This window comes from Saccopteryx bilineata, chromosome 8 (genome assembly GCF_036850765.1).
Source record: "Saccopteryx bilineata isolate mSacBil1 chromosome 8, mSacBil1_pri_phased_curated, whole genome shotgun sequence".
NCBI lineage: Eukaryota > Metazoa > Chordata > Mammalia > Chiroptera > Emballonuridae > Saccopteryx > Saccopteryx bilineata.
Window position 1 is genome coordinate 40,444,534 of NC_089497.1, and position 13,066 is coordinate 40,457,599.

The 13,066-nt window shown below is 38.2% G+C and overlaps 1 protein-coding gene across 3 annotated transcripts in view; it reads left to right on the forward strand.

Annotated features, from left to right (window-relative positions):
* Positions 1–5,189: 5,189 nt before the first annotated feature.
* Positions 5,190–13,066, forward strand: part of CD96 (CD96 molecule) — a 94,196-nt gene continuing 86,319 nt past the window's right edge. For all 3 annotated transcript variants that reach the window (XM_066241606.1, XM_066241607.1, XM_066241608.1), the window contains exons 1-2: positions 5,190–5,337; positions 7,776–8,132. In XM_066241606.1, coding sequence (XP_066097703.1) covers positions 5,277–5,337; positions 7,776–8,132 — 418 coding nt within the window. In that variant the 5' untranslated portion in view covers positions 5,190–5,276. The remainder of the gene's footprint in view (positions 5,338–7,775; positions 8,133–13,066) is intronic.

A 13,066-nucleotide genomic window follows, 5' to 3' on the forward strand; every position in this document is an offset into this window, starting at 1 on the left:
GAGTCTGAATCACCAAATGAAATGAGATGAAACACATGAAAGGTTTTAATTGAGCCAGAAATGTGAAACAATTATTATAAAAACAACTAACTTTCTATCTTACTCATTGCCCCTCCCACTACAATTCTTCTGCCTCCTCCAAGAATTTGGTTTAGTTCTCAGTTACCAGGGAGATGCTATCAATCACAATATATGTCCTGATAGCATTACTTAATTGAGGTCATATTGAGCTACAGCATCACAAAAAGTAGCAAATGCCAAAGTGGGAGTTTTTTCTCTCTCTCTCCTCCTCCCCTCCCTCCTTCCTTCTTTTCCTCACACTCAGAACTCCATTTAAAAGGAAATTATTGGGACAAAAACAGGGTGGGGGTAGGCATTACTAGCAAAAGGTTCGATCCAGTTCTGGTTGGTTTTACCCAGTTTATTGTTTTCACCAAATATAGAAACACACTATTTCCATGTGAATCTACAGTTGTAAAAATACAATATAGTTAAGAATATTTTGTACCTGTCTACAAAAGGATCCCAGTATGTGATTTAACTTTATATTATCCTTTTCTTAAAGCTCTGAAATTAATTGTAATACTTCTCAGTTTTTCAAGGTGTTCTCTGCATTGAATGTGAGGAGATACTTTAAATAAATTTCAAAGTTTTGAAATCAGGTACAATATAGAATTTAAATATTTATTCTCATTTTGGCTATATTAAGTTAACCCTAGAAATACTAATGGTTTCTAAATTTGTGTCTGCAAAAGTCAACATTATTATTACTTAGTCAACATTAGCTTCTCAGAATTTTGGCAAAAATCAAGCATAGTTTCTCTCTCCTCCTTTATTTCAATTTGCCACCAAAAAGATATAGTCAAAGATTACTAATTATAATTATTCAGTTAAACTTTATCATTTTATTTTTTAAAATAAAAACATTAGGTGGAAGTTTTATATTTATTTTTCTTAAAATTATTTTTCTGTACATACATACAATAACATATTATGCAATCATTTTAAAAGGAAGTTTATCTTTGCTTTATTACATGTGTGTATGTCTACAACATATTGTGAAGTGAAAAACAGCACAGGTTATAATGCACATGGTAAAGTAGTAAATATCAATTTTATTCATATATACATATTTATATACAAGTCTACAAAAATGTAAGACAAATATAAGTATTAGTTATCTTTCAGTGGTTAGGATTTCAACTGATATTTTTTTCTTTGTTAATATTTTACAATGGTTTCTGAAAATGAGAGGATATTGATGTTGTCATTGCAAAAATATATTAAATTAAAACCAGCCTTTAATAAATAGAATTGAGCACAGTGGAAATGTTGGTGATAAAAGATTACTAGACTGAAAGTCTCACAAAATTCTTTCTCTTTCAGTATATGATCATTTCTAAAACTCATAAAATTTGAGTGAAAACCACAGTGAGGAAGGTGGTTTTCATGAAGGCAGGGCAGCCTACCCAGTGATTCTTAGCTTCCTTGGGTAGGGTGGCTCTTCCAGCAGAAATTCAGCTCTATTACAATTTTTCTTTTTTCCTAATTCTGATGCATAAAATTTCACAGGAGACTTTGACTCTATGTCCAAATGAACAATAAGTCTTACCTCCCATTTCTTACAATTTCTATTCCCTCCATCACTCGACATCATAATCACTGCCAATCATCAGGCTCTTGTTTGCGGGTGCCTAAAATTTCAAACAGATATTCCGCCTCCCTTTTCTCCCTTCTTTTATTCAATCTGCACATGTCAACTTAATTTATCCTTCCTTCTAAAATGTTATGTTTAAATATATTACTCTTTTGTTGAAAATTCTATAATTCTGATGTAAAAAAAAGCCTATAGCTAAAATTCAATGCCCTTCATAGTTTAAACTTACTCACAGGACAATTTTGTCTGCCTCACACCCCTAGTAAAGTCTCTGCTCAATGACAATAGACAAGTCACTGAATTAACTTCTAACTTGAATACTATCAAGTGTTGGTTCTTACTGTTTCTTCTTCCTTCTCTCACTTCTATGATATATAACCGATTTTAGATTTTACACTTTGGATATTCCTATCCCACTTGATCCCCAGGAAATCTCCCCTTTCCTAAAGGCCTGCTTGACCTGTTCATTCAGTCCTGTGTGTTATGTTAGTTGACTCTTTCAGTGCACAGGAATGTTTTCTCCAGGAAAATGGTAAATGCCGAAAGGTCAAGAGGTGTGTTTTATCATTTATATTTTCAAATCAACTAGATCCGTGGCTCTTCATAATCTTTTAAGAGCTGGCACCTAGTAACTCTTTTTTGATTAGCTGAAACATCAAGCATTGTGGTTTCTAAACATTTTGGGAGAGAAATGTAACACTCATTTTTTTTTTTAAAAAAAATAAGTGATTGAAGAATAAAATTCAAGACAAATCAATAATGTTTGAGTTAACCTCCCTGAAAACCACAAAAGTAAGTTTGCCATTTTGCTCAACTTTGTATTTCTGAAAATGTCCTTTTCTTGTTCAGGGTAAGTGCTTACTTAGATAGAGAGCGTATAAAAAGTTTGAACAAAATACACAATTATGGCTCAACAGTAGCAGAAATAATGTGTGTCTCTGCTTCACTTTGTAAATAATTAAATTTGCCTCTGAAGTTCAAGAAGTTTAAGATTTCTTTTCGTGTGTGAAACTGACTGCTTCTGTTTTCTCTTTATGTGCAGCAGACTATACTCCAAGAAGAATGCTGTGCAGTTGGGACTTAGTGAGCGGGGAGGATAATAGAAGAGATTGACGTGACTTCCATAGAAGAGTTATTTTTAAGCTTAGAGAATGCCTATCCCCATGCTGAAAGGGCCTTTAGAAAAATTGTATTGGGTTTGAAAGTCAGCGGAAGCAAAAATTCCCGTCATCTGGGAGAGCTGTGCTGGTCTGCAGGGTGCTGCTGCCACCTGCTGCACGCAGACAGCCACCAAGAGGCTGACACCTGGGGCTTGCCCATGCTGGACACGAGGTGCATTCAGTTAAGATTCTGCGGACCTATGAATTTTTTTCTCCCTTAGAGCTTGGGTGGGTCCCAAAGGAAAAGTAGTTAAATCTGATAATTCTATGCTGCAGAGGTTTCTAGGAGTAAGAATCATGAACCAGGCCCGGAATAAAGGCCCAGAGAAGGCCAGTTTTCCCAGCAGCTACTAAATGAGTGCTTTGGGTATCCGAAACTAATGAGAGCCAAGGATTCCATAAAAGTGAGAGTGTAGCTTTGGAAAATAAATGACAATTTTCTTTTTTTCTGAATTTAAGGTATTTTATTTTGAAAATTTCTGTAGAGTTGCTTCACTTTAAAGCAATAAGAAATAGGAGATGTCTGGGTATGTTAAAGGGGGGGGAAGAGGTGTTTTTAGAGGATTTAATAAATTTAGATTTTAATTGTTTTCAACTTAAGTAAATTCCTCTTAATATAAAAATGGAGATGAGGTAACTATATTCCCCACCCCCCAGGCTTGTAACGTGTCCCAATTTAATAGAGACATCAAGTATAGATCAGGATCTGCCCAGTGTAGCTCCTGGACTGTTTTGGTTCTATAGTCCTTCACTGTAATTCACTAGAAATTCTAGGGGAAATGAGGAAGAGATAAAGGCATCAAGAGCAGTGGTGTCTCCTCTTCCTTTTAATCTAACACTCTGAACTCCCCAACCCACTCTGAAATATCCCTGTCATCACCACCGGACACAACATCTCCAGTAATCTGAGACTTAGTGGGGAGGTAGAGGGAAACACAATAAATGTTTGGAGAGCCCTAAATTAAGAAATAGGTAATTGCATCGACTGGCTTTTTCAGGAAACATCATTAGCTGAGTAGTAATGAGTCAGTATGATCATTGTCATGGCAAGTATATGCAGTGATAGTCTTTATAGGGTAACCTGAACATCCAGGAAGACAGCGGTTCTGTTCCCCATATGTGAATCTCTCTCCTCTCAGCTAGATTCTAATTTCCTCAATGACAAGGGTGATGCCTTCTGTCTTGGCATCATTCATATCCCCCCTCAGAGTTTCTGCATCAGACAGATCCGTACACACTTAATGACACGACACGATGTCATGACACATGATGACGTGACACATCGTGACAGCCTCTCTCTCCCTGACCTCAAAAAATCAATCAGCTCAGGAATGAGGCTCAGCTTTCTCCTTTGTTTTCAGGTTTCCTGGGGGCTGCCAAAAGGTAGTAGAGAGGTTGGGGTCACAAAATATTTCACCAATTATTCACACAGTTGTTTGTAGACACATATAGATTCTTTGTTTTTATTAAACTTATGCTGTAGTCTTCAGACTCATGCTTGTCTTCTTAATGTGGGATGGGAAAGATGGTCTATTTTATCCTAATCTGGAAAACCATAAGGTCATATCTGGCAGGGGATAGTCATGACTGTCCTGATCCAGGAGTCACTTCCCCGAACCCTAGACTCAGTCCTCTGTAAATGGAGGTGACTGACTGGGTAGAGGTAACAGGTCAGGTGGCTGGCTAAGGTAAGAGATTCTCTGCCTTTGAATTTTCATTGTTTCAGCCTTGCTCTGTATGGTTTTTGGCTGAAGTACAAGGTTTTCTGCCATCAGTAGAATAGGCCTCCAACCAGCTGGGTGAGACTTCCCTGCCTAATTTCCCATCTATCTCAGACAAAGAGTAGAGAAAAACCCTCACTTCTGCATCCCCGGGAAATGTGGGTCTCCCTGTAAGAGGCGCAACAATAAAATTTGGCTGGATAGCTGATTTTATTAAAATTAAATGTGTTAATTTTTTGTTCATTCACCCTGCAGTAATTCTGGAAAGAAAAACTATTTTTAATTGAACAACAACAACAAAAAAACAATTATAAAAGACACAAAGTTCACATGTCTTAAGTGAATTTGCGCTCTTTAAAAGAAATATATAGAAAACACATTGTGAGCTGCTCTGTGAGCTTTCTTTTATTTGGGTTTTAGAAGTCGCTTGACTGACTGGGAGATGCTGACAAAGAATCTCTGGGTGCTGGAAAGCCTTTTAACAAAGGTGATGCACACAAGGTTTCAGAGAACAGTTTCAACATCGTTCTGTTGAAGGTTATACTGAGCTCTGAACCACATTACTTTCCTGTCTACGTTTCATTTCCTGGGGTCTTGCCAAGTAATAAACAGACCCAGACGTGTGGTAGACTTGGGGTTTTTCAGCACAAACAGGATGGCTTGGAGTTTGCATAGTTAAAAGCGTCAATTTACTTCTGCAATATGATGAAAATGCTGGTGTAAGGCCCTCGGGAGACGATGGAGAAAAAGTGGACATACTGTGCTGTCTATTCCATCATCCAGATGCATTTTGTCAGGGGTAAGGCTTCCAGTTGTCCTTTCTTGTCAAATCATACACTTTAAAGGGTGAATGAGACTTCTGTTCATTTAAAAATGCCTGAAACTGCTGCTGAAATTGAACACCAAAGGCAGATAGTTACTGAGGTTCTCAGTTATGTATTTAAGTGGCAGCTACGAGAGGAGCTGTTAGAATCTAGAAATGATTACTAATGAACACTGAAACCAAGAAGGGAATGGGTGGTTTGTGCCACTTCTCGGATGTTATTACCCATTTCCTTCCTAAGAGGATCTCTGGAGTAATTGAGAAATTTTGCTTCTTGGAAACAAAATGCTCTCCAAATGGTAGTCAGAATAACTCTGGAATACTAAAAAAATAAAATAAATGAATAAATCACAAAGCCATCAATGTTCAGAGATCTTTGCTCAACTTTTTTTTTCTTTCAACTATCCTTTTTCTTCTTTTTTCCTTTTGGCTATAATAAGCATTTCTCCTCCAAAATACTGTTTCTGGGAGTTGAATATATGTTAAATTTTAATAAGGTATGTGTAGACCTAGGAGACATAGTGAGGTCCTTATGACAGTGGGAACCCATGCCTGAGGGCCTATTTAAAAATATCAGGAAAAAAGATCAGTTCTGTATCCCACAGCATGAAGGTATTATAGCAATCCTGAGTGTCATAAGAATTAACTGTGTGTTTCAGATAGAGACACTAAGATTTTAAAGAGAATTTTTAAGTTAAAGGAGACTTCGGAACATAATGCTGTAGATAAGATCAGAAGCATATTATCCAGCAAAGGAGAGCTCACAGGAAGCTACATTAAACTGTACTAACCTCTGCCTACCCATACTTCTGTATCCATAAAAGTGAAATAATTCCTATTTGTCAAGTACCTTTGAGGGCCTTATTTCTTCTCAGTTGCTTGTCATTTTTTTTATCTGTTCCCTTTGTTAGCTTCTATGGTACTTGTCACAATAACGTATCATTCCTGTGAAAGTATTCTATACTAATTCTAAAATTGAAGCCTGTACTATTGAGGGTATATCAAAGACTCAATGTTTAACATATTTTTGATGCTCTGTACCATGTGGTCAGAGAGCTGATTGGAGAGAATCTTCTTTTATGTCTAGTATTTTAAAACACTGATTATAGATGATGCTAATCAATGATCTACCTGTAGTGGAAACTTCACGTGAAGTACTTTCTCTCCTTCTCCTTTCATGAACCTTAACTACCTGGAGATGAAGGCTCTTTCAATCATATATATAAAATATCAAATTTCCTACCCTTCTCAACCAGCTTGGGAGGTAGTTTGGAGGTGATGAGTTTACAGAAAGAGTACAGATACTAAGTATTCAAATTCATGTTCTTTTACTGAGATACGACTGTGAACAAATCACTTAATCTGTCTGTGCCTCAATTTCCTCCTTGAAAAAGTGTTAATAATAGTCCTCTTTGTTATGTGAGAAAGATTAAACAAGACAGTATATGTAAAATCCTCTTGTAAACATATATATTTTTAAACTGCTGTCCAAAGTTTATAGTTATATTTTTCAGTTTTAGAAAATACAATTTCAGTGTTACATGCAGCTGTTGATTCATAACCAAAAAAAAAAAAGGCCAATTGTATTAAATGTAAGGATAATTGCTATAATAAGTTTAATGGTGAATTTCAATTTTATTTTATTTATTATTATTATTATTTTGACAGAGATATAATCAAAGAGAGAGGGATAGATAGGGACAGACAGACAGGAAGGGAGAGAGATGAAAAGCATCAATTCTTCATTGTGGCACCTTATACATTCACTGATTGCTTTCTCATATGTACTTTGACCGGGGGCTACAGCAGAGCTAGTGACCCCTTGCTCAAGCCAGTGACCTTGTGCTCAAGCCAGCAACTTGGGCTTCAAGACAGTGACCTTTAGGCTCAAGCTAGTGACCATGGAGTAACGTCCATGATCCCATGTTCAAGCCAGTGACCCTGCACTCAAACTGGTGAGCTCGTGCTCAAGCTGGGTGAGCCCACACTCAAGCCAGTGACTTCGGGGTTTCAAACCTGGTCTCCGCATCCCAGTCAAATGCTCTATCCACTGTGCTACTGCCTGGTCAGGCTTGAGTTTCGATTTTAAATAACTAATTTTATTTACTGGTAGTCAGAGATCTTAAATTATGTTTTTAGATAGACCAACCAACAAAAAAGTAAGTATTCAGAAGTCAATAAGTTTTTCTATTGTCCAATACGTATGAGGAAGCATTTTCTTAATGCTTCCTCATATGTATTGAGACTCATGTTTTTCTCTCTGGCATATGCACAAGCTCTCTCCAACCACTATGGGAACCAAGGAGAAAATTCCTCTGTTGCTTGCTCACTTCACCAAAGTCACCAAAGTTTATAATTAAGAGTCACTCCATGTGAATTACACAAACATGATGGCTCATGTTTTTCCTTTTCAGGGATATGGGGAGGAAAATTCAATGCCGACGAAGACATTTATGCTTTACCTGGCTCTAATGTCAACTTGACCTGCCAAACGCAGAAGAAAGGCTTCTTGGTGCAAATGCAATGGTCCAAGGTCACCGAGAAGCCAGACCTCATTGCCCTTTATCATCCCCAATATGGCTTCCACTGTGCCAGTGGCATTCCCTGTCAGTCACTCGTGACTTTCACAGAAACTCCTGGAAATGTGTCAAAATGGACTCTGCACTTAAGAAACTTGTCCTCCTCATTCCGTGAGAAGTATGAGTGCAGCTTTATTTTGTACCCAGAGGGCATTCAGACTAAAACCTACAACCTCGTCATACAGAAAAATGGTAAGCATACAAAATATGTATTATGTGCTAACCATGTGCCTAGGCATGGTGGTACTAAGTTCACAAAGTGAAACTGAGAGAGGTATTGCTTATAAGGAAGACCGAAACTGATCAAATAATTCTACCAATTAATATAAAATTGCAACAGTGGTAAGGGATAAAGATTGCAATGGTCTTGTAACAGAGCATATAATAGAGGTCAGGGAAATTGCCTCTGAGAACGCAACATCTGACCTGAGGTCTGAAGAAGGAGTAAACATTAACACCATTTCAGAGGTGGGAGGTTAGTGAGTGACCCAGAGAAAGGCAACAGCTTGTATGAAGGGCTTTGTAGTGTTTGAGAAAATGAGAACATGTCAGTGGGACTGTGGTTCAGAGATTAAGGGATGAAGTGTGAGATTTGGTAAGGGCCAGATCATGCAAGAAGACCTTATCAGCCATGTTTGAGGTTTTGATTTTTAAGTGCCACGGGAAGATATCAAAGTATTTTCCACAAAATAATGGTATGACGTTTATAGCCTAATTGTATTTGTGTTATAAGAAAAAATCATCCTGGCTTTAGTATGAGAATGAAGTAAAGGTGGAGAAGAAAGAAAAGGTAGAGACAAAATAGGAGACAAGCCAGTAGCCCAGAGGATAAAGAATATTTTTTTAGATAGATATAGAAAGTAAAGGATAAATTTTATGCATTGGGCATTAAAGAGATATGACTTGGTAATATAGGACAATTGCAATATGAGTGAAGGAGAGAGAAAAATTGAAGTTGATATATAGGTGTCTAGGATGCACACCTGAATGGTGCATTTGCTGAAACAGGAGGCAAAGGGATAGAACAGGTTTGCAGGGGAATTGGTGAAAGTGGCTTTGGATATATTTAATATAAGGCAGCTAAAGTTGCCAAAAAGGCTGCTGGACATGTAGCGTTCACACAAACATGCCTTGGATACTTACATTTGCAGGCAAGGATCCTAGGTTTAAGTTCTAGCTCCTTTCTGACTAGAAATGGATTTCACCTGAGGTCTGTTATGTCAATTCTCTGAGCCCATGTGGAAACTGATCGTAATAATTCCCACCCTAAATTACTTGGCCCTAAAATACATGTCTGCATTTTTACCAGAATAAATAAATAAATAAAAACATTAGTCAACAAATTTGGAAAATGTGTTGGGAATAGAATGTTTTTACCTCAAGGCAAAGTACGCTGGCAATATAAGAAAAAACACCAACAAAAAATAACGCATGAAAGCTATGCTAAGGGGGCACAGAACTACCCAGGGCAAAAAGGTAGGGATTTATTACCTCTTCTCTATTTCTTTTTTTTTTTTTGTATTTTTCTGAAGCTAGAAACGGGGAGGGACAGTCAGACAGACGCCCGCATGCGCCCGACCGGGATCCACCCGGCACGCCTACCGGGGGCGACCCTCTGCCCACCAGGGGGCAATGCTCTGCCCCTCCGGGGTGTCGCTCTGTCGCGACCAGAGCCACTCCAGCGCCTGGGGCAGAGGCCAAGGAGCCATCCCCAGCGCCTGGGCCATCTTTGCTCCAATGGAGCCTCGGCTGCGGGAGGGGAAGAGAGAGACAGAGAGGAAGGAGAGGGGGAGGGGTGGAGAAGCAGATGGCCGCTTCCCCTGTGTGCCCTGGCCGGGAATCGAACCCAGGACCTCTGTACGCCAGGCTGATGCTCTACCACTGAGCCAACTGGCCAGGGCCACTTCTTCTCTATTTCTTATCAAGAGGTAAGTCCATGGTATGGGGAACAGCCCACCTATAGACCAAGATCTCCTCCTCCACCACCTTACAATGCCCTAGTCATATTGTTTGTTTTCCAGAAAAGAAAAAATACACACACATACACACACACACACACACACACGCATACTTGAGTTCAGTTGGGGATGGGGTGGTGTGTGGTTGAGTGAATAGAAATAAGGAAAGCTGTATAGAACATCATTTAGCTAGACAGCATTGAAGTTAAGTAGCTCAGATTTGAATGTTGGTTTCTGCCATTTACTATAAAGGCAGTCCCAAGTTATGAATAAGATAGGTTTTGTAGGTTTGTTCTTAAGTTGAATTTGTATGTAAGAGAGTCAGGGTTTGATTCTTCTGCTGGAATCAGTTTCGTGAAGTAGGCACCAAAGGAGGTCTGTACAGAGCTTTTTGTTTTTGCGTAAATGGCCCTGTAGCATCTCAGACCTTTCCTAACTGGTCAGTAAACTTTGGTGAACTTCTCTGTATCAGGATCTTGCTCCTCTAACTTTCCCATTCCTACTTCAATGAGATGAAAAGCATCAGCTAACTCTTTTTGCAGAAAACTTTTTTTAGTTCTGGAGTTTCTAGGTCTCTGTATTCTTCCCTAAATGCTATCATTTACTACCCTAATTCCATACGATCTTCATTGGTTAGTTCTTTGCCATGGGAGTTGAGTAATTGTACGATATCATTTTCACTGATGTACTACTGCAGCTGATTACCAATAGCCCTTTTGGTGCTCTGTCCGTAAGTACGAGCTCAGTGTAAGTCGGATGTTTATAACTCGGGGACTTACTATAGAGAACAGCTTTGCCAAGTTATTTCAAGTCACTATGCTGTTGTTTCCTTATATAACAAACACAATAGATAATTATGCTACTTCCTTCATAGATACCATTAGTTTGATGATTAAATGAGATAATCTGTGTAAAGCACTTAGCATACTTCCTATCAAAAGATAAGAGTATGGTAAATGGTAATTTTTACGAAGTATAATAATATAGTACTCTCAGTTCTTATTAAAAATGAATCTTTATCTCTCTCTCTCTTTACACTAGCCTAATTTGGAACCAAAGAGGACATTTGTTATACATTAGCACAAGTATACATTGACCTTGACTTAGACATAGATTTTGTACCTTCTGCCTAGATCTGTAAACTATATTACTACATATATGAGGACATAATGTTTACTCTATCAAGATTGGCAACATGAGTTGATGTGACCTATAAGAAATAGGATATATATGGGATATGAAATAAGATGCCGTCAACATGGAGACAGAAATGGAGAAGAGGTAGTATGTTATCCAAAAAGAAAAGTGGTAATGCCTTTAAGGAAAGTATGTTTCTTAAAATATTAATAAAAGGCAACCCAAGGAACCCAGTGGTAGCTACTAAACACTACAAATCAATAGAGACAGAGTCAGGTCTGCGTCCTGTGTGGTTGGGAAATTCCCAGCCTTCTGATTATAACTTTGCTGCTGCTGCTTAGCTGCATCAGATGAAAAGCAATGGCTTCAGTGTTAGGGAAATGGTCCTGTATTGCGTTTTTGGGTTAAAAGGGAGCAAAATAAAAAATATAAAAAAAAACAGAAAGAAGAAAAAAACCCTTCACCATGGAGTGGTCCAAAGTATAAGCCTGGCATAGAGCCCAGGGCTAGGCATTTCACTCAAAGGAGGCAGCTGCCATTCAAAAGCCCCAACAAGTCCCCATGCAATGACACATCCTTTTTTAAAAAATTTTATTTAGAAAATTAAATATAACAGGGTGATAATAATCAATAAGAGTACATAGGTTTCAGGTAAACATCTCTATAGCATTTGAACTGTTGATTATGCTGTATACCTATCACCCAAAGTCAAATCATTTTCTGTCACTGTATATTTGTCCCTCTGTACTCCCTTCCCCCAACCCCTTCCCTACTTCCCCATCTTTTCCCTTTATTCTTTTGATCTTCTTTCCTCCTCCTACTTATGCCATTTCCCTCTTATAGCCCCATAGCCCCTTAAGATCTTCACATTTGCAAGCTAGTTGGGTGGCAAAGCATATATGAAGTGGAAACATTTATGATGTACATAAATAAATAAATGCAAATTGAAGTGGCATATAAGAACCTAAATATGAAAATGCTGAGAGACCAGAGGAAGTTGGGACCTCTTCCTGTTTCCTTCCTCTGTCATCTGAGTTATTCTCCTCTTCAGTCTACTCACACCACAGGGTGTGTCTATCTCTTCTCTACTGTTCCTTGAGTGCCTAGATGAGAAGATTTTTTAATTTTTTTTCTTTTTACAGTAGTTTTTTCCTGTGTGTGAGTTAGTGCTCTGGGGCTATGGATAAGGGTATAACTGTAACAAACAGTTTAGTGTTTGCTTCTTATTCATTTTTCCTTGACAGGGTTTCCTCTTAAGTTAGGTGCTTTCAAGTTATTCCAAGGATAACTCTGAGTTAAACGATAGGTTACTGTAATCTCAATTTCTTTAATTTGAATGCTACAGGATTTCACAGTGCTTTAGATGTAACATTTTGATGCATTTTAAAATTTGTAGTTATACCCCTGGCCAGTTTTCTCAGTGGATAAAGTGTCAACTTGGCCTGTGGACATCCCAGGTTCAATCCCTGGTCAGAGAAAGCAACCATCTGCTTCTCTTCCCCTCCCGAACCCTTTCTCTCCCTCATACCCTCTCACAGCCAGTGGTTTGACTAGTTTGAGCATTGGGCCTAGGCAATAAGTATAGCTCAGTTGATTCTAGCATCGGCCCCAGATGGGGGTTGCCAGCCTGATCCTGATCAAGGCACATGCAGGAGTCTGTCTTTCTATCTCTCCTCCTCTCACTTAAAAAACCAATGTAGTTATTAGGATTCATTATAAGAGTACAATGTAGCTTTAATTTTCCAGATCACAACAAAAGCCTTAGGGGACTTTTACCTTCAGTCACCATTAGATCGCCAGAATTTATTTATCTTATATCTGGAAGTTTGTACCTTTTGACCACTTTTTCTTATTTTTCCAACTTCCCAGCCCCTCTCTGGCAAACACCAATTTGTTCTCTGTTTCTTTGAATTCACTTTTATTTGATTTTTAGATTCCATATGTAGGTAAGATTATACAGTATTTGTCTCTCTGTGTCTTATTTATTTCATTCAGTAAAATGCCACCAAAGTCTATCTGTCCTGTCTCAAA